Source organism: Phallusia mammillata, chromosome 4, assembly GCF_965637545.1.
Source record: "Phallusia mammillata chromosome 4, kaPhaMamm4.hap1.1, whole genome shotgun sequence".
Lineage (NCBI taxonomy): Eukaryota > Metazoa > Chordata > Ascidiacea > Phlebobranchia > Ascidiidae > Phallusia > Phallusia mammillata.
This window is the reverse complement of record NC_137255.1, coordinates 10,393,065-10,416,899: the sequence shown is the minus strand read 5'-3', so window position 1 is coordinate 10,416,899 and position 23,835 is coordinate 10,393,065. Positions and strand designations below refer to the sequence as shown.

The window sequence follows — 23,835 nt, the reverse complement described above, 5'->3', positions numbered from 1 at the left end:
AAGCGATTTTTATCGGGACGCCAAGATATGGTCTTTCGGTATCCTGGTGATGCGAAAGGAATAGTCAGTTTAATCTAACGAGCAATACTTGTATATTACGTCACAAGTAACAAAAGAAGCCAATTGTTCGCGCACAATTAACACTTGTAGTCTTGTCTGTAACAAACTGGATTTGGATTTATCCCGGGCGTTGTAACTAGTGGCAAAATCTACTAACACTATACCTCACAGGAGACCCACATTTAGCTAATTTTCGATAGGTGGCGCAAAGAGCACTTTTTACATTTGAAACGTTATATCTCTTACAATGCTTACGGTTAGGGCTATTAGGGTCGGGGTAAGGTTTTAACATTTAAAATTCAATAAAACTAGCAGAAAACCTTAGTTACTATTGTAAAAATTTCAAAAATTTATTTCCCAACCAGTGGCGGCTTGTGTCTAAAATTTCTGGGGTGCTGCTCCAAATTTTAGCCTTTATTAAACATATATAAGTTGGCAATATATACAAAAGCCAAGTTCGATCGAATTCTATGCCTACCACGTTTGAAAAGAATTTAACAGCTGTTTGCTGCATTTTGCATTTATCTTAAATTTCTTGAAAATTATTATTCAGTCTCAGGAAACTAAAGCACACACCCTCGTGGCCATAAATAACCTGACGAATTTGTTGTAGATGTGTACTTTTGCAAACACGTCCTGCCGATACAACGAATGACGCTATCCGAGCTTATTTTGATGAAGAGAATGCGAAAATTGAGCATATTTATCACATTCCTGATGGGATATTGCTGGTTTTTAACAGTCAAAAGGGTAAGAGAATGGAAAGTTATCATCAATAAAATAGACTAAGCTATTTGCAACATCAATATGTGCTGTTTACGTGTTTGTCTATTAGATGCTGATGGGGTTCTAACTAAACGCAATGTAAAAATTGACAAACAACAAATTAAGATTGTTGCAAAGTCAGTTCCAAAGATGTATAACGATCGCTTGCTGTTGGAGGTATGGATGTTGATTTAGTTTAAAATTATGACATCTTTTAAATTTGACAATTTAAATACTCTCAGGGTTCGCTTAAAGATAGTGACGATGTGAGAAAAATGCTTGAATGTTGTGATATAACAAGTGATGTCGTCAAGGAAATACAGCATCTAAAAAAATTAAAGATCCTTATTAAATTTGACAGGGATGTGGGTAAGGACTTCAAACTACGTAAATGTTCGTAATAATTTACAGTAAACAGAACAAGCAAAGCGTTGCAAACAAAAAAGAATCAGCTTGAACTACACGTGGTTATAACTTGTAGCTGACCCCATATGTGCTACTGGTGTTTCGGAATTATTTGGCAACCTTGGAAATTATGCTGAAAAATATTTTAGACAGCCCACTTAAACCCCAATCTAACCCTTATGTCTAATTCTATGCTTTACTAAAGCTGCCTACATAATTCAAAACGGCCCGAACTCGAAATCGACGAGGACCTAACAAGCTGGTTTACCTTTGGGCGGCTATAAAGCGAATGAAGTATATAGCAATACGCACTTTACGTTTCCACCAGTTACTTGACAAAATCACGCACAACACAAAGTGAAAAAACAATACAAAGATAAGGTCTCACAGTGAAATTCGTCACATTCCCTCCAATGTAAGTTTATGTTACTTTCGTCGGATAACAGTCGTTACCGGGAGGTTTAGGCTGGTTAAGTCAACCGTTTTCTTGTATCCAAACTTTCCGTCGTATTTAACGCAACGCGTCCTCCCTTAAGACACCTTGCATGGGATTATAGACGAAAACAGCTGCAAAAGACTGTTCAAAGGTTCACGTGATGCACTACTTCATTTGGCAAATTTTCCTTATCTGCAGAAGTGCATGGGCTTGTACCACGGTTCCATCCGCTTTTGTTGAGTAGCAAGACTCTCTTATGCAACTTTTTCTGCCAGCTGTAGCCTATCACGCAGTTGGCCAATCACCACTCGATACGAATGTGTCGTATCTCCAGTGGTGGGATTCTGGCGGTTCGCACCAGAAATTTTATGAGATCAGCGAACCGGTTAGCATTTCTGGTTACTGTCAATCGACTTTTTGTTACAGAACCTAAAAACAATATGAGATTTGTGATAGAACCGGCTGACAAAAAATTTGAATCCCACCACTGCATATCTTTTTTTTAGCACTCCATCAAATGCAACTATATCCAGCGAATAAGTAACTTTGTAATGTGAAACTGCATTCAGGGTGAAGGTTTCCGGTCATCCATGTACGATCAAACAGTTTCGATGCAAGAACCTGACCGTCTCATTATATATTTGTGAGTGGTACATTGACCATAAATGACGTCCTCTTTCGCAACTAGTAACGCTGGTGTCTTACCAAATGTAGGCTACCTTCCTGTATATTAACATGTAGACTCATCGATGACATTGATGTTTTGATTGATTTAGGTTTCGAAGCGCCGGGCGCATACCTGTACTTCTTTTCCTTTTAACTAGACTAGATCTTGTCCAACTAACGAAATACCGAGATTATTCAATTCTAATAACGACAAAGCAATCGAGCGTAAACTACATGACATAAAAAACAGGGTAGGTGAAAATATCAAGTTAGGCAAAATTGATCAAAACAAACAACTCAAGAACACGTGGTACGAACAAAAAACAGAAAACTTGTAAAATTGAGTGATACAAAATAAATATGACAACAATGAATTGAAAACCTTAGGTAAACACAGATCAAAAAACAATAACAACCACATAAAAGTCAATTAATTTCATTTTACAATTTGTATGTGGACGTAGGTGTGTAAAAGCATAACAATTATAAAATAATCAAAAGTCAGTGAACGTGAATATATACAATTCGCTACAACTCTCACATTGTTTGCTTGTTGACAGATGTTGAAACCATTGTGAAAAAAGTTTATGCAAGTGATTTGAAGCAATTTAATCTGAAGGTTTGGTACACTCTGTTTTTCGAGTAGTTTCAGATAATTAAAATAGCAACTTTACACAAATCATGTTTTGCAGCCTTTTCGGATTTGCCACACTGACTGTGTCAGAGTAAACAAGCTGCCCAAAAACGCAAAGAACGACGCAATTAGGAGGGCGTTTATGAACAAGAAAAAAGGTGGTGGAAAGGTGACAAAAGTTGAACGAAAAGGAAACAGCACAGAGGCAATCGTTTATTTCGCCAAGTATCAAGGTTTGTTCTTTACTTTTTTATTCATGTCAAAAAGATTTAAACTTCTGGTTCTCATCTTCTGTAGATGCTGCACGGATTGTACATCGGGCTAAAACAATTGAGTTACTGGTCAGAAATAAACCTGTTGACATTTCACTCTACTTTCAAAACATGAGTGAAGAAAGTGAAACCAGAGACAGTCGTGAGGAATCAAGCGAAGAAGAGAAATATGTTCCCGTCACTAAACCGAAAAAGACGCAAAAACCAGTCAAGCGAACACAAAAAAGCCGTAAGTGTCCCAAGGCGCACAAATTTAACCCACTGTTTTGTATACTTTTTGAAATTAGTTTTATTCCGTCCAGTTGCATTATAGGCTAAAAAACTTTTCCATTGCTATATGTTATTTTCTGCCACTAAAAGAAATATTTGCCTTAATTCTAGGTACACCGGTGCAGGAATTTGAAATTGCCCCTCCCGTTGATGTAGATATCATTTTATTTGTTCGAAAATCAAAAGACGGATTCGAATCATTACTCCGGGATCTTACGGGTATTGCCGAACTTGAAAGAACTGAAAAATCTTCTGCAAATGGAATGGATTTTAAATTTTGCTTTAAACCCTTTATCGAGGTAAGATAAACAGGAATTCACGACTGGAATTAACCCTTCAGCGCCCATGCAGACCAGCGATCATGGCACACTCCCATGTAAACTAGCTATTGAAGGCGTCGTTCGTCATACCGAATCAGCATGTCACCAAGCAGTTTTAATATTACGCCATCAATAGAACTGGCATACTATGATCTATATCTAAAGGCCACTGAATATTTCTATTAAAGTAATTTTAATTAGCTAGTTGTGAAATGATGGCCTTAACAAGTGATTTGGATGAAGAAAACGCCCAAAAACTCGTGATGTAAAGCATTTCGAAGTGAACTGTGCTTTTCGTTATTTAGGATTTAGACGACGACTTAAAGTACAATCAACAAAAGTTCGAGGTTAAGTGCAAAAATGTAATGAACGCCTTTTTCGACCAATTTTCTTGCAAATCGGCTAGTTACGAACCAACTAACCTAATAAATCTTCGACGCTCAATGTTATTGAATGAAGAACACGATTATCTCAAAGTCGAAGTGAAGAGCAAAAAAGTGGTTGAAGTCAACGTCAGGTATGAACACATTAGTACTTTTAATTGACCCCAGCGTGTTGGATGCCATTCTTTTACAACAAAACGGAATTGTTGCGTTATTGTCTCGTAAAGCAACCATCTCCCCGTAGCATACCCTTGTTTCTGTAAAGGGCACCATTAAGTACAATAGATTGGTGTCCCAAACATACAAGGAAATACAATTTGGAAAAGTGACATGCAGCTTTAATTATTTGAATTACTAGGCTTAAACTGCAAATGGTTTTTTTGGTCGAATACCGAGCATCTCACGTTAATGTTTGAAGCATTGTGACATCACAAGCTTTCTTAATTCCACGTTAGTTTTACAGCATTCCAATTCTAAGCTTTCTTACGTCACCAACGTTGTAGAAGCCAGCACAGGCCAAGAAGTACGCGTTTTTCACTATCTAACGCTTTAACGCATTAAAAACATTGTTTTTGCTCTTTCTTAGATATCCTTAACACTATAGTTTCGTATGTTAGCAGGGCATAAATATGCAAATTTAAAGCTCGGGCCAGCTCGTGCAACTGATCGGCCTAGTACCTAGCATAAAAACAGCGATGTTCTTGCATGAATTCGCGTTCTATCGTAACTGTAATTTCATAAACTTTGATTTTTTACTACATTTCTTTTTTTGTGTATTGACGAAGATGGAGTCTGACGTCACCAGGTCAAGTGAAAGTAACCGGGACCAGGCATGACGTCACTGCTGCTTTGGATTACCTCAAAGAAAAGTGTGACATCATTGAAGGAAACATGTCATTCCAAATACAACACTTTCGGTTGGTGTTATTGTTATTATGTTTTTCTTCTCGAAGTTTGTCCGACTCGTTTTGCCATCAACTGTTTGATGTATTTTGCTGAAACTTACACAGATCGTAGGTATAGTTATGTAGGTGTGCTTTTTGCTTCGTTTATCTTGCTAACCCCATTTACTCCACCAAAATTGGTGAGTTTTAAAAAGTGTCGAAATTGGCTGAAATGTGGATAGCGTGTAGAATATGTCGATTGTAGTGTTTAACCCTGTAGCCCCAACAGAGGTGTCGATTTGTTTTGTTTTACTCTGTTTTGTCACTATATACCATTTTTTGTATAGTTTGTACTTTTAATAGCATAATTATTTAAGCCCAATACTGATCGCTGTGTTTTACTGTGCAACACCAAACCAGGTTATAGTAAATGTGCAATGGCAAAATGTGCTGAGCCACACTTCTAGTTTCAAAAGGTTTGTTAGCAGTGTCATTAAAATAGCCTATGTGTTTGTAACAGTGCTTTGCGCGAATGCAACATTATTGATGGGATTGAAAAGAAACTGCAAAACGATGTTGAAATAAAGACGATGGAGGAAAAGAAAGATGGAAGTGGAAAAGTAATATTCAAGGGACCCAGGACACTGGTGGAAGAGGCTAAAGCGAAAATGCACGCAGCAGTTTTGGTAAAAAACGCCACATTCTGTTAAACTTCAAGTTCTATTTTCACCACCATAACGATATTTCTATTGGATAAAATTACAGTTTACGCAAAACCAAATAAATTTTATTGTAGCCTTATAAAGTCCCTGCAGGTAATAATGGTCCACTTATGAAATAGTCCCTGCAACTAAACACTATTATACCAAACGCACAGGGATTTTAAAATCAAAACTAGACTTTCTCACACATTAAAATGCAAGCAATCGTTCTTAACTCATACCTTTCGATACCTTAACACGCTTTTGGTACCACGATCTTGACGGTAATACGTTCTTTACTTACCTTATTAGGAGTTAACAACACGTTCTATACCAAACCTTGGAAGTCGGTCAGAGTTTCTTTTATCAGCTTTGAAAAACGATGAACATGAACTACAGGAAGGAATGGTTGATGTGCGACAAATTATTCAATCTCAGTTTGACACTGACAAAATATATGGTTAGTTTACCTAGATTTCTGATAATGCTTTGTTTCTGAGTTTGCTTTAGACTCGGATCAAAGAAAATAGATAAAGTATAGACCTATGGAAGAAACCGACAAAATGGTGATAATGTGTCATATATTTTGTTTGTTCTTTGATTCTGTCGCAGAACCTGTTTTGTGAATGTCATAAAATGGTAAAAGTTTAAACAACACCACACCATCACCATCACATTGTAAAACAAACTGTCGACTTCTTTGTCTCCTATTAGCAAAGAAATAGCGGACAAATACAAACATAAGTTGGCTTTATGCAACGGTGAGAATAAATTTATGATGTAATACGATACAAGACCGACGTAAGAGTTTTGCGAGAACAATTAAAACAAGTGACAATCAAAAGCTTTTTTCCGGTTTATTGATGGGCGGAGAAACAAAATATTTAATATTGTGTAATTTTCTGTCTCCATGTGGCACTAAAATAACATTTTGCTTTCAGGTTCTACGGTACAGGAATTTCAAATTGCCCATTCTGTTGATGTGGATGTCATTTTATTTCTTCGAAAATCAAAGGATGCTTTTAATTCATTGCGTCAGAATCTTACGGGTGTCGCTGAACTTAAAATCATTACAAAATATTCAACAAACGGATTTGATATCAAATTTTGCTTTAAACCCTTTATCGAGGTACAACGTTAATTCGAGAACAAAAACATGCCCGATAAAGTCATAGTCGATAAAAGTAGTCAACTTCATATTTTTTCGTTATTTAGGATTTAGACGACGACTTAAAGTACAATCAACATAAGTTCGAGGATAAATGCAAAAATGTAATGAACGCCTTTTTTAACCAATTTTCTTGCAAATCGGCAACTTACGAACCAACCAACCTAATGAGTCTTCGACGTGTAATGTCTTGGAATGAAGATCACCACTATCTCAAAGTCAACAAAAATGTTTCTGAAGTCTACATTAAGTATGAGCTGTAACGTGAATATACCAGTTACTTATTTTTGAAGGGTTTAAGGTTTTTAAAAATTGTCTCCCAGTAGCATGGTATTTTTATATACAAGCCTGTGGCGTTGATCCCAGAGAAAATACAATTGAAATGCAATATATATCAAACTCGCAAATCATTGATTATTTTGAGTTGAGTTTATTATTATTCCAAACCTATTGCTAAAAACTTGTTTCTTGCTGCAATTACTTGCTTGTTGTTATACCATGTGGTTAAAGAAACAGCATGTACGCTAACTGTGGTTTTGATTCCATTTCTTTTTTTGTTTCGATAAAGGTGGAGTCTGACGACACCGGGTCGAGTAAAAGTAACCGGGAACAAGCATGACGTCACAGCTGTCTTGAATCATCTTAAAGTAAAGTGTGACGTAATAGAAGATTACATGCAATTTCAAACGCCACATTTTAGGTTGGTACCATTATTGTTTGTTTTTTTAATGGTTAATAAGCTCGTCAACTCAGCTGAATGGTCTTTTTTGGAGAGATGTACCAAATCTTCTAAATTTGGGCTCAGCCGAAACCGAATATTCGGCAAAACTTAGACGTCACCCGAATTTGTACGTTGGGCGTTTGTCATGAAAACAAAAGTTTTTTGACCACGAAATGGCCTCGGCCATGATTGACAGCCTGTCAATAAATTACTGACTTTTTGTCTGGTAAAAACGATAATGTTTAAAAATAGTAATAATTGACGCGATTTTAGCTCAGACTCAGTTTGAAAAAGTGTGTAGCACCTTGGTAAGCAGAAAAGACATGTTTTACATTTTTGCAAAAAATTATTCGGTTTCACCCAAATATTTTTGCAAAAATAGCTGATTCGGACGAATAAATTCGGCAAACCGAATATTCGGCACAAGTCCACTTTAAATAGCCTATATGTGTTTGTTAAAGTGCTTTGCGCGAATGCAACATTATTAATGGGATTGAAAAGAAACTGCAAAACGATGTTGAAATAAAGACGATGGAGGAAAAGAAAGACGGAAGTGGAAAAGTAATATTCAAGGGACCCAGGATACTGGTGGAAGAGGCTAAAGCAAAAATGCACGCAGTAGTTTTGGTAAAAATAACTCTACAGAATCGGAATAATCACAAATTAAAATTTTATTTTCATTACCGGTCATTCTTGTATTAAACTCCCAAAACTATTTTGGCAAAACCACATTTATTTTACTCACATTTTCAATCATTTTAACAGGTCAAGCCAAAATTAAAATCATTTTGTGAAGATATGACAGCAACTAAAGCATTTCTTTTCTTGTTTCGCAGGAATTAAGAACACATTCTTTGCCGCATCTTGGAATGCCTTCAGAGTTTCTCTTATCAGCCCTAAAAAACGATAAACACGAACTACGGGAAGAAATGGTTGATGTTCGACAAATCATTCAATCTCAGTTTGCCACTGACAGAATATATGGTGAGTTATAGAAATCTTTAATAAATTTGACTTTGTTGTCAGTTAACACTTGCAAAGGTATCATAGTTTTCGTGTTTGTCAGCACTGTTGCAGAGAACAAGCTGACTTTTCTTAACTGTGTAAGTATTTTATTTTACTTTTATATCATTGTGTCTGATGTTATTTGCAGCGTCACTCCTCTTAAAACCAGGCGAGGTTTGCTTACAATATTGTGAGGTTTCTGAACTGAAAAAGGCATTGCGCATCTTGAGTGAAATTATTGAACAGAAGACGATCAAAGTAACAGAAGGATTCGACGAATTGATAAACACCCCTGAATGGATAAGATTCAAGCATAATCTTAGTTCTTCTGGATGTTATCACATATACGTCAATGTAAGAGGTTATCGAGTTATTCTGACAGTAATAATGCGGTAAACGACGAAAGTCGAATTTACCTAACACTGGTTTTACTAAAAGTGTATATCTCTGTTTATTAAGTTCTTAAATTCAGAAACAATGTTTCAATTCTGTCAAACAACGATTTTTTGCCGAAATAACCTAATCTCTCCACAAACACAAACTGCCCGAAGTTCTACAAAAAGCGCCAACCATGCTCGACTCGTGGACGATCAAAACTATTTCAAGGTTCAGAGGCAGTCTAATACTCTGAAAGTAAAGTTTGGCTGTTGTGAACCGAAAATAAAGAAAGTTTGCCAAAATTGTTACTTTTAATTTTTAGGGTAAGCTTAATGACGAACAAAAACTTTCTTCCTAGTAAGACGAACGTATTTCAACGGCCTAAACTAAATAAATTTTAGGAATAAAACTGAATTATGGTAATGTTAAATAAATAACATTTACCGACATAATTTTAACATACGTTTGATGCTGATTTAAAATTAACATTTGGTGTTGGTTTAAAGTTTGAACAAAAGGCTCTGCGTTCGTTTATTGGAAGATACTACATTTCCTTTGCGCCGATTTGTTACTATTTACTTAAATTACCAATATTTGCAGAACCCGAAGTCAAGTATTGACGTGGTCGGACTTACATATGCATTCCGCAAGGCATTTCAACAAGTGAGGGATTACATCGAGGAAAACGTCATTGTGACAAAGACGTTTGAGGAGAGATCGTTCGTTGTCAAATACTTAAAGCATTATATTACATTGCGCAAAGATTTTAACAAAAACTCGAAAAACGTGAAATTGGATTACAATACGAGCAAAGATAATCCACATGTGACGTTAAAAGGAACGAAGGGGTCTGTTTCGCATGGTAAGAAAGTATTTGACTGCAGTATCTTTCTAAGTTCCTTTTTTACGGATTCTGAAAGGTTTTTTTTGGTTACGGCTAAAGGATTTTTTTTGAAGAAGCGGATGTTGGAAAAGGTCTTTTGACCTGATTGAGCAAAAAAGAGATTTAATGAAAAAACAGGCATCTAGATTGTTTGGTTTTTCTCTCACGTCTTGATGTTAACCCATTGAGCTCTAGTTGAATAGTTAAGAATTACTTTGACTACACTTTCATTACAAACAATTTTAACAAATCTTGTTGCAATATTGTAGCATTTACCTTTTCTTGCTTTGATTGTAGTGCTAGAATGGCTTAATGGAATCAGCAGTGATCTTTGCATTTTGAAACGTGACTTTAAGGAACCAGGAATGCCAAAGTATTTCCGAAGCAAAAACGGATTAAATCAGCTTAAAGTTATCGCACAAAAGAATCAATCCTTAGGTGTAGTTTGTCATACCGATGTCGAAGAAAGGACCCCTTTAGCAAAAGTACCGGTAACAGTATTTTTTATTTAATAAACGATTGTGTTTTGACATTACTTTTGTAAAAAATGTTTTTTATGTATTATGTCATAAAGCTAGTTTTGATGTTGTTGCTTCTTTGTTTTGTCATCAAAAGTGCTTTTAAGGCCTTTCAATAAAACAAAGTTTAATTATAAAGGTTCCACATTCGAGGTCGGCAGTGTCTGTGAGGATTCCAGATTCAAACATAATTCTCAAGTTATTGGTTTGTGACATCACCACTGTGGACTGTGACGCAATCGTGAATACATGTAACGAACATCTGAAACTAAGATCTTGTGGAGTTTCTGGAGAGTTTTTACGTAAAGGTTTTCATCGATGACTTACATGACAAAACTCTAATTTTTATTTTTGTCACATAGATTTTTGGATGAATTTGAAAGGTGGACAAAGCATACAGGCAGAGCTAAACCAGTATCTGAAACCAAATGGAGGTAAACTCGAAACAGGGCAAGCTGTTAGTACTGGTCCAGGATCGTTGCCATTTAAACGAATCATTCACACAGTTGGACCTACGTACGATATGTTTGTTAATGGTGTTATCTAATGCATACATCTAAATTTCACTAAAATCAAAAGTGACGAATTTTTAGTTGTTTTTTGTGTTTTTTTAAGTGAACTGAAATGTCATAAATAGGCTTAAAGCAGCGGTTCTCAAACTTTTCTATTTTTTTTTCATAACGATCCCTTCGTAAGTTTTTGGAGCACTCGCGGCTAAATATATTTATAAAACTAAAAATACCTTGGCAAAATAACACTTTCGAATTACCAACCAAAAGTAAATTTATTCCTTTTGAAAGTATTCTCACAGCACCATGCAGGATGAATTTAGTTTAGATTCGTAAGATCACTTTTCGTAAGATTGCGTGGAAATATTTCAAGGGCAATTTATTACGTCACAACCAAGACCAAACAAGACAATATATAGTGCGCGAACAATTGCCCCTGTTTGTTACTTGAAAATGAAGCAATGACTCCTTTTGTCACAGAAAACTCATTTGTCTGACTATTTTTTGCTCATACACTTGCAAGATCTAATGTTACGTTGGATTGGAGAAATGCTTTAAGCTTCTCGCGGTCCCTCTGAAATCGCGTGCCGGACCCCAGTTTGAGAACCGCTGGCTTAAAGCGTGTAACAGAAACTACAAAATATTTTATTAGTTTTTTTGCCTGTCACAAGTTGTCTCACTTCGCAGATGGAACCAAGAAAATTTTATCTTCTGCCAACAAAATTTGCGCAAATGTGTGAGAAACTGTCTGAAGGAGGCAACAAAACACAATCTTTCATCCATTGCTATTCCCGCCATCAGTTGTGGTTTTTTTGGTGAAAAAGCTGCCACTTGTGTTCCAATCATCGTTAAAGCGATTGTTGACTTTGCAACCAATAACGAAGATGGCTGCCTTAGAGAGGTTAGTAGTATAATGATCGTAAATAAAGATGATCCTTTTCAAGCGTTTTTAGTCGAGATTTAAATTTTGTGATTTAAATTTAAGATCGGTCTGGTGGAGATGTTCAACGAAGAAATTAAAGCAGAATTCAAAAAATCCATTTCGTTGCTAAGAAAAGACGGAAATTTATCTTCTCCGATACCTGCCCGATTGGTATGAAACCAATGCTTATTTGGGTGAAATAATTGGACAAGATTTTGAAATTTTAACTCTAGGTTTAACATGTTGCATTTTACTCTTTACAACTACTAAACGTGAGAATTCGTAAGTAGAATGAAGAAATTTAGCAGAAGTGATTAAATTTTTTGTTTGCGCATTTTTCACGTAGGTGCAAGCTAAAGAAGTGCGCATAAAAGAAAGTCGGCTAAAACTCAATGTAGTTATTGGAGACATTTCAACATACCAGGTAAACATATTTACACAGGCCATGCCAAAATTTTACCTTTTATCGTTTTATTTGTGTAATGAAATCAAAGCCGTCGTTTTAAATACCATTCTTTATGCAGACTGATGTTGTTGTGACATCAACAACACCGCAAAATTTGGCAGGTTGCAACGGATCAGCGATATCAAAAGCTTTACTGAAGCAAGCTGGACGTGGCCTACAGGTATTACAGAAAAAAACGTTTTTCTTTGACATGAATAATTAAATAGAAGTAGTTTACAAACCCAAAATATAGCATTAAACCAAAATATATTCGCACCGCAGCATTGAAAAACAAAAATGTTTATCTTTGGGCTAAAAGGTTTTAACAATAATTTTTAGGTATATGTTGTACATATGTAAAAATGCGTTTCAGACGGCCTGTCATGCAGCAAGTCACCCTAAACTCAACATAGGTGATGTCGTAACGACCCCCGGATTTAATCTCCCTTGTCGGAAGGTGTATCACGTGATGTTATCAGACTACAATCCGTACAATGGCCTGACAACTTTAAACAAGGCGATTTTAAAATGTCTTGATATGGCGGAACAATCTGGACATTCTTCAATTGCGTTTCCCGCATTGGGTGCTGGAGGTTTCTCTTTTCCACCAAATGAGGTTGTGAAGCTGTTGGATGACGCAGTACAAAGTTATGATGGCACCAATCTGCAAAATATCGATTTGATTGTTTTCAACAGCGACAACATTACTCTGAAGGTAAACAAAACACCTTGCTGTTGAAACACAACTTCCACGCAATTTAAAATGTTGAAATGTCATTCATGAAGACAATATCAGTAATATAAAAAACTATACCAAACATTTGGAGGTATAAATTAAGACATTGAAACAGGCACATTAACAATTTAAAAATAGCTAAAAGTTTAGACCTACATACACCTCATACAACAAAAGTTTCCGAAGTTAGACAGCTCTGCACCAGACAAAAAAAATATTTACCTGATTTAGTTTACCGTTTTACGCATATTCTACACTCTACAGCAGGGATCACGGCACACTCATATATAAATCACAGTACGCCAGGGCCATTGAAGGCGCTATACCGAATCAGCCGGTCACCAAGCATTCACCACCATATGGCAAGGCGTAGGCTAGAAAAATCTAGCCTGCGGTGGGATTCGAACCCACGACAGGAGTCTTTCCGGCTGATTCGGTATAGCGCCTTCAATGGCCCTGGCGTAGGCTACTGTGATTTATGTATGAGTGTGCCGTGATCCCTGCTGTAGAGTGTAGAATATGCGTAAAACGGTAAACTAAATCAGGTAAATATTTTTTTTGTCTGGTGCAGAGCTGTCTAACTTCGGAAACTTTTGTTGTATGAGGTGTATGTAGGTCTAAACTTTTAGCTATTTTTAAATTGTTAATGTGCCTGTTTCAATGTCTTAATTTATACCTCCAAATGTTTGGTATAGTTTTTTATATTACTGATATTGTCTTCATGAATGACATTTCAACATTTTAAATTGCGTGGAAGTTGTGTTTCAACAGCTGACATGTGCAGCATACGAGGCAGGCAACGGTGCTTGTGATTCGACTTTCGGCGGATTCTCCACTGAGCCTGTGTAGCTCAGTTGGTAGAGCGCGAGTCCCGGAAAGACTCCTGTCGTGGGTTCGAATCCCACCGCAGGCTAGATTTTTCTAGCCTACGCCTTGCCATATGGTGGTGAATGCTTGGTGACCGGCTGATTCGGTATAGCGCCTTCAATGGCCCTGGCGTACTGTGATCTCTACAGCAGGGGTGTCAAACTCATGGGGCTTCTAGGTCCACATTGCAGTTGGAAATTATGCCAAGGGCCGCAAGTGATTTTTAAATTAGTTTTATAAACTTTAACCAGGGGAGCACAACCTTTTCGTCAGGACGGCCGCATTGCAGATCCATATTTCACCTTGTTTTAAAATTACAGATGTAAAGAAATAGGTTTATATCATATGTACACCACCTATTGACGCCCAAAAAGCCCAGACTAGTTTCCAACTTTATGCGCAGATTGAGCTGCACAGTGTGAAGATCAGTCTTAACTGTTTATGACGTCATAATCTATATTGTGATGCCTGTGGTACCTGTTTTTTCGCATTGTTTGTACACAATAGGCGCACAAAAGTCTGACGCATATGACTATTTAGGATGGTAATACTCTTTTCAGTACCACAAAATCTGTTTAGAGCGGTTTGAAAGTCAAAATATTTGGCAAATGTGTTTTATTTACGTCAGTACATATAATGTATTTAATAAACATGTTCATGGCCGCACAAACTCGTCTCTGTGGCCGCATGTGTCCGTACGGCCGCAAGTTGTGCACCCCTGACTGAAACTAAACGCTTTTTTTAGTTAGAGGAACGGTTTACTATCGTTTCTATTCATAACATATGATTTTTTATTTCTTTGTTAAAGTTCTAGCTGTAAATGTCTGTTTAATGAATAGCTTTAACTTTAAATAGTTAAAAAATTACTGTATTTTTACCCGCGGGCCGCACGTTTGACACCCCTGCTCTACAGTACAAATATAGCGTATACATACTGATAATTAAATAATTTACAAGGAACATGTTATGTTCCTAAACGGCAAATACTGCATACGAATGTCCATTTATTTTGTTTGCACGAGAAAGTCATGCTAATATGCATCAAAAAAATATGCAGTGAATTTTGAATTTCTTTAGGCGATACAAGATGAATTAAAAGTTTACCACTCTCAACCACAACCAACATCCATCCCAGCTCCAGTTGCTACACGAAATAATGTTCAAGTAGTTGTTAAGCAAGGTGATATCACAGCAACTAGCAGCAGAGCGATTGTAAACTCGACAAATCGATTCGATCTATCAGGTTTGTTTCATTTCCGAAATGTAAGTAGAATTTTTAATGCCTACATAGGCGCCGAGTTTCACAAGGTGGCGGACGTAAAATACGACGTCAATGCAGGCAACCACAAGACAAACTCAACGCCCAACTAACTTCCAATAAAATGGAACGTTCGTCAAAATCATAAAAAAAGGAATTTTTGAAATAATATTTATTTGAAACACTTCGCTGAAGCCTTGATTTAGAAACACTTAAAAGATGTTTCGGCACGTTGTTGCTTCTTTGTATCACCTAAAATAGCCATTTGTTACAGTACAATCGCATTGTACACAATAATGGCTAAACATTGACCGGGCAACAATTGTGTGTTAGGCGTCATAAACAAGGCACTAGCCAAAACAGGTTAGAGTTTTATACCACGTTTTGTTGCTTTTACGCCACATGCTTGTTTGAAGGCAAAATCGTTCCTGATTTTCCTGAGATTTTACGATGTTTTGAACCATAACGAAACAAACAAACCAAAATATCCACGGTGGCCGCCACCGTGCTTAAGAAACCCAAGGTGGCGGCGCCACCCCGCCACCGCCTATTCGGCGCCTATGCCTACGACTGAATGTGCAACTATTGGCTTGTGAGGATAATTGTTCTAAACTGTGTTTCAATTTTTTAGGTTTCTGAACACATTTAATAGCTATTAAAAGATGTTAATGGTAATATAAAATTAATGACGATATATATTTCTCTGGTTTTGATTAATTCCAGCTTTGTTGTTTGCTAGGTGCTGTAGGAAAGGCCCTATGCGCAAAAGCTGGGCGGAGCATTGTTCAGGAATGCGCTTATGGACCAATTTCTCAAACTCCCAACTTTCGTGTAACAAGTGGTGGAAATCTTTGTCAATACATTATTCATCTTAACACCCCTCAAAACACCGGTCAACTTGAGAACGTGCTAAAGGAATGTTTTCGTGAAGCCGATCGTCTTGGAGTAAATGATTTGGCAATTCCCCCCGTTGGCACTGGTGATTGTGAAGTCGCATCATATTAAGCAAAATATCCCCTTCTCCACCCAAAATTGTTCTTGTCAACAAAGTACAGTTTAATTTTGAATGGTCTACTTTCTTGTTTGGATTTCGTATGTTGTCCACAGGGCACCACAAAATGTTTACTTGCTTTTCTGCTAAAATGCATACTTGATCACGTGATTTGAGTACCCATGCGATTCAATCAGCGGATACATCATAGCATAAGAATTGGAAAATATATGAAAAGAAACATACGATTGTTTCCACTTTGCAAAAAATATATACAGCATAAACGAAATGTAAATGGCAATATGGTGAAAGCCTCCTGACAAATTAAAACGACCAATGGTTCAGTAAGCTTATAGGTGTTACACGCATTTTTGGTTCGTTATGGATGATGACAGCAGTTGTAATAACTAGTGATGCACCGAACCCGCCTAAAAAGGTTCGGGCCGAAGCCGAATATTCGGCCACGAGGCCGAATAATTTCGGCCGAATCAGGCCGAACCTAAAACCGCATTTCTTATGGGTGTTTTTAACTTAACCTTGTGTTGTTAAAGCAAGTGAACTCAATAATGACAAACCAAAATCAATTTCACAATGCGAAAGCTTCACTAAACTTGTAATATTTCGCAGACAATGTGGCAGGTATTTTATAGATACAACAAATAGTTAATTTATGATGTTTCGTATTGCCGAAAATGAAAGTCGGGGTATTAATTCCATGCAATCAAAAAGTTCGGTTTCGGCCGAATTGTCAAAAAAGTTCGGGCCGAAACCGAAACATCGAAAAACAGCGTATTCGGCCGAAATGTTTCGGCCAACGGAAACTTCGGTGCATCACTAGTAATAACTTTAAACCGGTGATAAAACCCGAAACCACATCTGTCGTTCCCAAAGCACCCACCACAATTTGACGCGCTACAACCACCATGTTTAACATTATTAACACTCCCATTTATGCCTGTAGGTGGAATTGGACTGCAGAGTGGACCCGTCGCCAAATGTTTTGCTTCGGCAATTGACAAGTTTGACAAAACAAATCCAACAAATTTAAGAAAAATCACGGTTTACGTGTTTCAAGGAAAAATGATGCCCGACTTTCAGCGAGAATTATTAAACCCAGCCAGTCAAAGTCCAGAGATGTTTAATGGAATTAAAAATGCTGTTGCCAATGGCCTGGGACGTACTGCTGCGACTTCTGAAACTGGTTTGTTTAAATCGATACATTGAACGCCAAGTGTGTAAATACATTCTGTTCCATGAGTACTGAGGAAAGTTAAATCTCGTGGATTTGCTTATTTTTGCTGGAATTTACGATTTTACACACAAAGGCTTGTTTTATTTCCCTTTCAGGAGAATCAAGAACAAAACAAGCTCCAAAACCAGCATCAATATTAAACACAAACAGCAGTTTAGCTGCTAAAGAATCTATCCGTATTTTGTTTTGTTCATGGAATGCAACAGCCGTGAATAAGGTATAGCGAATATATGCCTATCTGCTAATATTTGATTTTTGCTTAGCATAAGATTTTTAAAATCATTATTTTGTTTCGAGGCATTCGATGCAGTGCAAGAAATTGTTGTTGAAATAAGCATTACAAAAACCATTAAAAAGGAAGCAATCAAGGAACTGTCACTTGAGGAAGAACAAAAATTGGTATCCATTACAAAAAAAGAAAATGTTATCATTGAAAAGAAATCCAGCATGTAAGTTTTTTTTTTTCATTTTTGACAACACCTTGTCACCAACTCCAAACTTTATTACAGGGAATTAACTATACAAGGCCTACGACAGGACGTATTGGAAGCTCATAGTCAAGCAAACGAAATTGTCTACCAATTTGGAAAAGCCTTGCAAACATCTAAATACGTGACGTGGAAATATGTTGATCAACAAGATTCCACGAGCAAGAATTTTTCCATTCAAGCAAATGATGATTTGGAAACTGCTTTTAAGGTTAAATAAATACCCTATAAAGATTTTCGACAAAATATCTTGAGTTTGTTTGGCCAAAAAAATTCCAGTTTCGAACTAATGTTCATCTTACAGAAAAATGAGAAAGAAACAACAAAAATCACAACGTCGTTTAGTGGAAACAAAGTTGAGCTTAAGATTGATTTTTCAAAAATGGAAGCTACAAACATGACAGGTTCTATAACGAGCAAATTGGAAAGAAGTGTGGACAGTAAGTCACAAATATTCTGACTTAACTTAGAAACAGTTTTTTTGCGAAGTATTTTCTTGTTTATTCGACCAGGTTTACGACTAGACTACACTTTTACAAAACCGTGTGTTAGTTTGTTAAAAAGGGTCACTTCATTCGCGTATAAAATCCACCCGATTCCTACCTCTTTAAATCAGGGGTTCTTAGACTGGGGGGCGCGCCCCCCTAGGGGGGGGGGGGGGGTGAAGGGTTCGCAAGGGGGGCGCAGCACAATCTGGCATCAAAGTTTTCACTTGCAAACAATTGTAAATTAATGCATTGGAATTATGTCGGCGCTGATTTCGAACTTATTGTTTAAAGTATAAACGCTTCAATACTCTGACATGGATGTCCAGTTGTATTAACCAAACTTTTCCCACTGCGGGCCGCCGCATAGTTTACATGCCCTTGTGCCGTCTTCTCAAACTTAGCCCATGAGGCGATTTTTATATGGGCGCCAAGATATGGTCTTTTTAAAACCCCATTTAAAATCTGTTAAATTATATAGTTAGTCTCATCTTACAAGGAATGCTTGTATATTACGTCATAAGTGACACAATAAGGCAATTGTTTGGGCACAATTAACACTTTTTGTTTTGTCTGTGACGTAATAAACTGGGTTTGGATCAATCCTGGGCGTTGCAATCCTTTGAGAGTCGGTAATATTAATTTTACATGTCGTAACAGTAAACGTTCGTAAGGAGTAGATTAAGTTTTGACAGTAACAAAGCTATCAATACGATTTGGCAAACCAAAAATTGGGTCGCGAGCCGGATGAAATGACCTCGCGGGCCGTAGTTTGGTGACCCCTGTACTATATAGTCGGCTGTACATTCTTTATTTGTTCGCAATTTCGCATTAGAGATTGCCCTGACTTTGAGTGAATCAACAATTTCTGGGCAACATATGCGTAGTTTAAAAGAATACTGGCAACGTGTCTCTGTGTTCGCAAAAGCCTACTTTTTCGCAACTTATCAGTGTTGAAGTGGCTTTTTCCAACGTTCGGAACTAACTTGACAGTAGCTTAAAGCGGACCTACCATGTATGTTGTTTCCGAAAAACAAGACAAGCATCATTAGTGCTAACGTTTTTAGGGGGGGCGTGAGAATAAATAATTAGTGTAAAGTGGGGCGCGACCGAAAAAGTTTAAGAACCCCTGCTTTAAATGAAGTCATATCTGGGACACTTTCAGAACCTTCAGTAAGCTTATTTCAGCAAATTTCTTTCACAACCAATGACTTGACAGGGGGACTTTTCTGCTAGATAACAATCCTAACCAACCCTTTGCATGTTCCTGTTAAATCTTTTTGTGCTTGTTAGCCTTCTTGAAGGTATTGACGTGTGTTCTTAATGCTTCCCCAATTCCCGCCGTCGACGGTCTTGTACATTGTTCCACTGTTTTGTCAGGTCCTAATCTTTGAGGTAGAAAAATTGGCTAACTGTTGCTATTTCACCACGTAGACTGATCTTGCTTTACTATTTCACATATTATGTTGGTGACAATAGCAAGAAGAGCTGCATTAAATGTTTAAAGAGTTAGTTAAAAATTGATTTTCAATCGTAAAAACCAGTTGAGAAGAATCATTTCATTTTCAAAATTGTAAAAACCGCTAAGCTTTAGACGAAACTGATTTAGGTCAACTGCCGTCAACGTGGAAGAACATGGGAGGTCAACAGTGGAAATGTATACATGTGTCAGCAGATTCTACAGAATACCAAACTGTTCTTCAAATGTTTCATGCCACGATGCGAAATAGTAACCTTGTTCGAGTAAGTATAAAGTAATATATGGTCAAAATCTCTACAAAACGACTTAAAAAACCTTGTTTTATAGCTGGATCGAATACAGAACCCGACACTTTGGAGACAATTTCAGGCACAGAAAGGAAAAATCGAAAAGAAAATGCAAACTACTAATGTCACCAAGCAACTCTTTCACGGAACTGACGAAGAAACTTGTGAAAAAATTTTGCAACACGGTTTCGATAGAAGCTATGCGGGAAGAAATGGTGAGATTCCAGTTTATTAGTAGCATTTGAAACCACAGTGCACAAAAAATTTGAAACGGTTTCAACTTTGTTTTTTTAGCAACTAGGTTTGGAAAAGGCGTTTACTTTGCAGTAAGTGCGAAATATTCTAATCAATACACATCACCAAATGCTCAAAGAGAGAGAAGCATGTTTTTGGCTGAAGTTGTCACTGGGGCTTATTGTCAAGGAAATCCGCAAATGTCTGTAGCTCCAATGCAGAGTGACGGGACACCGTTTGACAGCGTTGTTGATAATGCTTCCAATCCAGGCATGTATGTGGTGTTTCGGGATGCAAGTGTTTATCCTACTTATCTTCTGTGGTACAAATAGTGCGTATCATATGTAAAAGTGATAAAAAAAATTTAAAGTGATGAAAAAAATTTTAACGGAAGTATTTACATTTTTCGCAAAAATGGAAAACGTTTTTTGTGAAGTGACAACTCTTGCTGTGTTTTTTTGTGATGTGATTTCATAATTTCTAATATGTATGATATTTTGTAAAGTTGTGCATGTGCGAATTAATTGACTTCCAAAATCACCTTTCCAGAAATGAGTTTGAAAATGATATCGGACCCGTTTGAAACAGTTTCGTGACAAAAATGTCAGTTTAAAACTTGTAGGCGAGTTTGGCCAAATAGATCAAAAAAGTGCAATGATTGCCTTTGAAAAAATAGTCATGAATCACTACTGTATTATAGAGATTAAGTTCAATCTCGCCTTTTTTGTGTTTATTATCCACATGCACTTCCTCTGGTGAAACATTAGCGAAAGTGTTTAAATTTAAAGTTAAAAAAAGAAATTGAAATGTTTTAAACTAATGATCATTTTAGAATATGTTAAAAGATTAGTTTTTCGTTAGATATTTTCCACTGTGCAGCGAAATTTTCGTTGTTGCAGATTCATATCCTGGTTTGGGCTTCATGAAAACTCGATAAAATGCGGGTGTGGAAATAAAATAAAGGTGGATAAATATTAAGTTCGTAAGTGTGTCGAAAGCTTAAACGTTTAAAAGAACCAATGTTTCAACTGGTCATGTTCATGTACTTTGCTTGGAAGAGGTCGGACTTCCAACAAGTCTTTGAGTTTAGTTAAATTCTTTTGTTTGAGTAAAGAAAGCGCTTAAGACATAACACTACGACCATGAGCTTACGACAATACAACTTATAGTTTGTTGACCACTGTTCTAAACTCTGATTTTAAATTTTATGTACTGTTAGCAATATATTTACTACTTTGCTTACCATAAACAAAAGCATCACTATATATTTTTCGAGCAGTTTTATAATTGCGTCATTAAATAACTATTATTGCTTTTGTTATTCTTGTCTAAGCTAAAAACACGTTTTGCGCCTTAAATACAAACATTGTCTTAATTAAATGATGGCAATTATTATAACGGTCTGGATATTTTTGTTGGTGTTTAACAAAACGTGTCATTTTCTTCTTGCTTGCACTCCAATTAACAAAATTTTTCATATAGCCCTGCGGTTGCAAAACTGGGTCTGTGGGCACTTTGCAGTTTGATATTGTATTAGTCGCGCCCGTGGAGTTACCTGCTCTTGAATCTTTCCTACGCGAAGTTACCTCTAAAAACTGGATAAATTTTTTCGTGCATGTGGTTGTGGGAATCTTTACACAAGGAAAGGAAATCGTAACTCAAGCTTTTGCTGAGTTACATACCGACATTTACTGTGGACCTGGTGCACCATGAAAAAGAAAATGGACCATTATGATAAACAAAAACGTTTAGAAACCACTGATTTAATGATTTGTATAATATTTATTTATGATGCCCCGAACCCGCCTCCAAAGGCTTGGGCCGAAACCGAATATTCGGCCGAATAAGGCCGAGCCTAAAATCCCCTTTCTGATTGATATTTTCAACTGAACTTTTATTTAACTGCTAATATATTGCAGACAACGTGGCTCGTAATTTACAGACGCAACGGTTTGTTAATTCATGATATTTCATAGTGGCGATTTTTACAGTTTTGTTAATGATTTCATACAATCAAAACAAGTTAAAAAGTTCGGTTTCGGCCGAATTAAAAAAAATGTTTCAGCTGAAACCGAAACATAAGAAAACGGCGTATTCGGCCGAAATGTTTCGACCAACCGAAACTTCGGTACATCACTAACATCACACATAATCACTTGCAATTGCACCACAATATCAGACTTCCATATGACGTAACAGTAACCTTAAATTTTCTCTCTCTTCTATGTTGAGAAAACTTTGGTATCGGAATTATTATGGGACTGCGTGCGGTGATTTGCAGAATCAGCGCTTGAAAGTATCTGTTTCAGATTACAGATTATTACATAAGTTAAATTCGTAAGTGACAGGTTGAAGTATTGGTGACTTGGCAGGGTATTTTTTAGTGAAACTTAAGACAAATTTCTCAAACATGGAGACCGCTAATATGATGGGGAATATTACGAGCAAGTTTGAAACATATGCTGCCTCAAGCGTGGACAGTAAGTCACGAATGTTCAGAATTTGAAACGCTTTGTTCTCCTTAAAGTTAAACTAATGGTTGTCGAATTATAACGTGCTATAATTGCGTAGGTTTTTTTTATAATTCCAAAATGCAAACCATGGGATAAGTGTAACTGAGGATACAAAGCACCAAAGCTGGGGTTCAAGATACAGTGTGTTGACACTGTCAACTAGTGATGCACCGAACCCGCCTTAAAAGGTTTTGGCCGAAACCGGATATTCGGCCACGAGGCCGAACAACTTTGGCCGAATCAGGCCGAACTTTAAGTATCCTTTTCTATGGATGTTTTCAACTTAATCTTGTGTTGTTGATGCAAGTGACTGGTTTATGGCACTCCAAAATCACTTTTAAAATGCGTAAGCTTTACTAAACTTCTGTTATTTTGCAGACAGCATGGCTCGTATTTTTAAGATGCAAAATTAGTTAATTTGTGATGTTTCATATTGGCAAAATTGTCATTTAAGACTGTCATTTCATACAACCAAATTTTCGTAATTTCACAAAATCATTGGAAAACGACATATTCGGCCGAAATGTTTCGCTCAACCGAAACTTCGGTGCATTACCAACATAAAGGATGACCCGGCAAAGTTCGCCCTTATTTCTCGAATAACTACGCCACTGTGCAAAATGGCTGTCAACTTTGTTGCAGATTTGATGTTAATTAAAACAATTCGTGTACAAACGCATCAAGCTAATAAATGATAAGTATAGTGCACAGCTTCATGTACTTTTTTTAAGTAATTGTAGACCAAGCGAAAAAAAGGTTAAGGATCCCTGCTAAACTGTAAAACGTAACAAATCTTGGATCTGAAAAAAGTAATAAATAAAGCTTTAAACGATTTGTCACATGTAATTTATGGAAACAGGTATATTTTATTTGATGAGTCATCTATAATTTGTCATTTG

The 23,835-nt window shown here is 36.8% G+C and overlaps 3 protein-coding genes and 1 non-coding gene across 4 annotated transcripts; all 4 read left to right on the top strand.

Moving 5' to 3' along the window:
• Nucleotides 1-3,313: 3,313 nt before the first annotated feature.
• LOC145225336 (uncharacterized) lies at nt 3,314-5,211 on the top strand. The gene is made up of 4 exons (XM_080092025.1): nt 3,314-3,467; nt 3,620-3,807; nt 4,134-4,345; nt 4,997-5,211. Exons 1-4 carry the CDS (start codon nt 3,350-3,352, stop codon nt 5,208-5,210), a joined length of 732 nt encoding a protein of 243 aa, XP_079948151.1. The 5' UTR covers nt 3,314-3,349; the 3' UTR covers nt 5,211.
• Nucleotides 5,212-10,839: 5,628 nt separating this feature from the next.
• LOC145223447 (uncharacterized protein TM_0508-like) lies at nt 10,840-12,077 on the top strand. The gene is made up of 3 exons (XM_080089871.1): nt 10,840-10,994; nt 11,666-11,879; nt 11,964-12,077. The coding sequence occupies exons 1-3, from the start codon at nt 10,840-10,842 to the stop codon at nt 12,075-12,077; spliced, it is 483 nt and encodes a 160-aa protein (XP_079945997.1).
• An 806-nt stretch (nt 12,078-12,883) lies between these two features.
• Nucleotides 12,884-20,853, top strand: LOC145223446 (protein mono-ADP-ribosyltransferase PARP14-like). Its single transcript, XM_080089870.1, has 11 exons — nt 12,884-13,060; nt 15,026-15,191; nt 15,946-16,185; nt 17,159-17,398; nt 17,545-17,666; nt 17,747-17,898; nt 17,959-18,148; nt 18,242-18,377; nt 20,032-20,165; nt 20,230-20,404; nt 20,484-20,853. The coding sequence occupies exons 1-11, from the start codon at nt 12,884-12,886 to the stop codon at nt 20,753-20,755; spliced, it is 2,004 nt and encodes a 667-aa protein (XP_079945996.1). The 3' UTR covers nt 20,756-20,853.
• Nucleotides 13,921-13,994, top strand: Trnas-gga (transfer RNA serine (anticodon GGA)). The gene has a single exon. It is a non-coding gene; the product is annotated as a tRNA-Ser (tRNA).
• Nucleotides 20,854-23,835: the final 2,982 nt, after the last annotated feature.

What these genes read in the sequence shown, in the direction of transcription:
- LOC145225336 (XM_080092025.1), top strand. Translation starts at nt 3,350, where the DNA reads ATGAGTGAAGAAAGTGAAACCAGAGACAGTCGTGAGGAATCAAGCGAA. An exon ending in GCTTTAAACCCTTTATCGAG is followed by an intron (nt 3,808 to 4,133) that starts GTAAGATAAACA and finishes TTCGTTATTTAG; the next exon opens with GATTTAGACGACGACTTAAA. An exon ending in GTGGTTGAAGTCAACGTCAG is followed by an intron (nt 4,346 to 4,996) that starts GTATGAACACAT and finishes GTATTGACGAAG; the next exon opens with ATGGAGTCTGACGTCACCAG.
- LOC145223447 (XM_080089871.1), top strand. Translation starts at nt 10,840, where the DNA reads ATGAATTTGAAAGGTGGACAAAGCATACAGGCAGAGCTAAACCAGTAT. An exon ending in GTTGGACCTACGTACGATAT is followed by an intron (nt 10,995 to 11,665) that starts GTTTGTTAATGG and finishes CTCACTTCGCAG; the next exon opens with ATGGAACCAAGAAAATTTTA. An exon ending in AAGATGGCTGCCTTAGAGAG is followed by an intron (nt 11,880 to 11,963) that starts GTTAGTAGTATA and finishes TTTAAATTTAAG; the next exon opens with ATCGGTCTGGTGGAGATGTT.
- LOC145223446 (XM_080089870.1), top strand. Translation starts at nt 12,884, where the DNA reads ATGGCGGAACAATCTGGACATTCTTCAATTGCGTTTCCCGCATTGGGT. An exon ending in AATTCCCCCCGTTGGCACTG is followed by an intron (nt 16,186 to 17,158) that starts GTGATTGTGAAG and finishes TTATGCCTGTAG; the next exon opens with GTGGAATTGGACTGCAGAGT. An exon ending in ATTTGGAAACTGCTTTTAAG is followed by an intron (nt 18,149 to 18,241) that starts GTTAAATAAATA and finishes TTCATCTTACAG; the next exon opens with AAAAATGAGAAAGAAACAAC.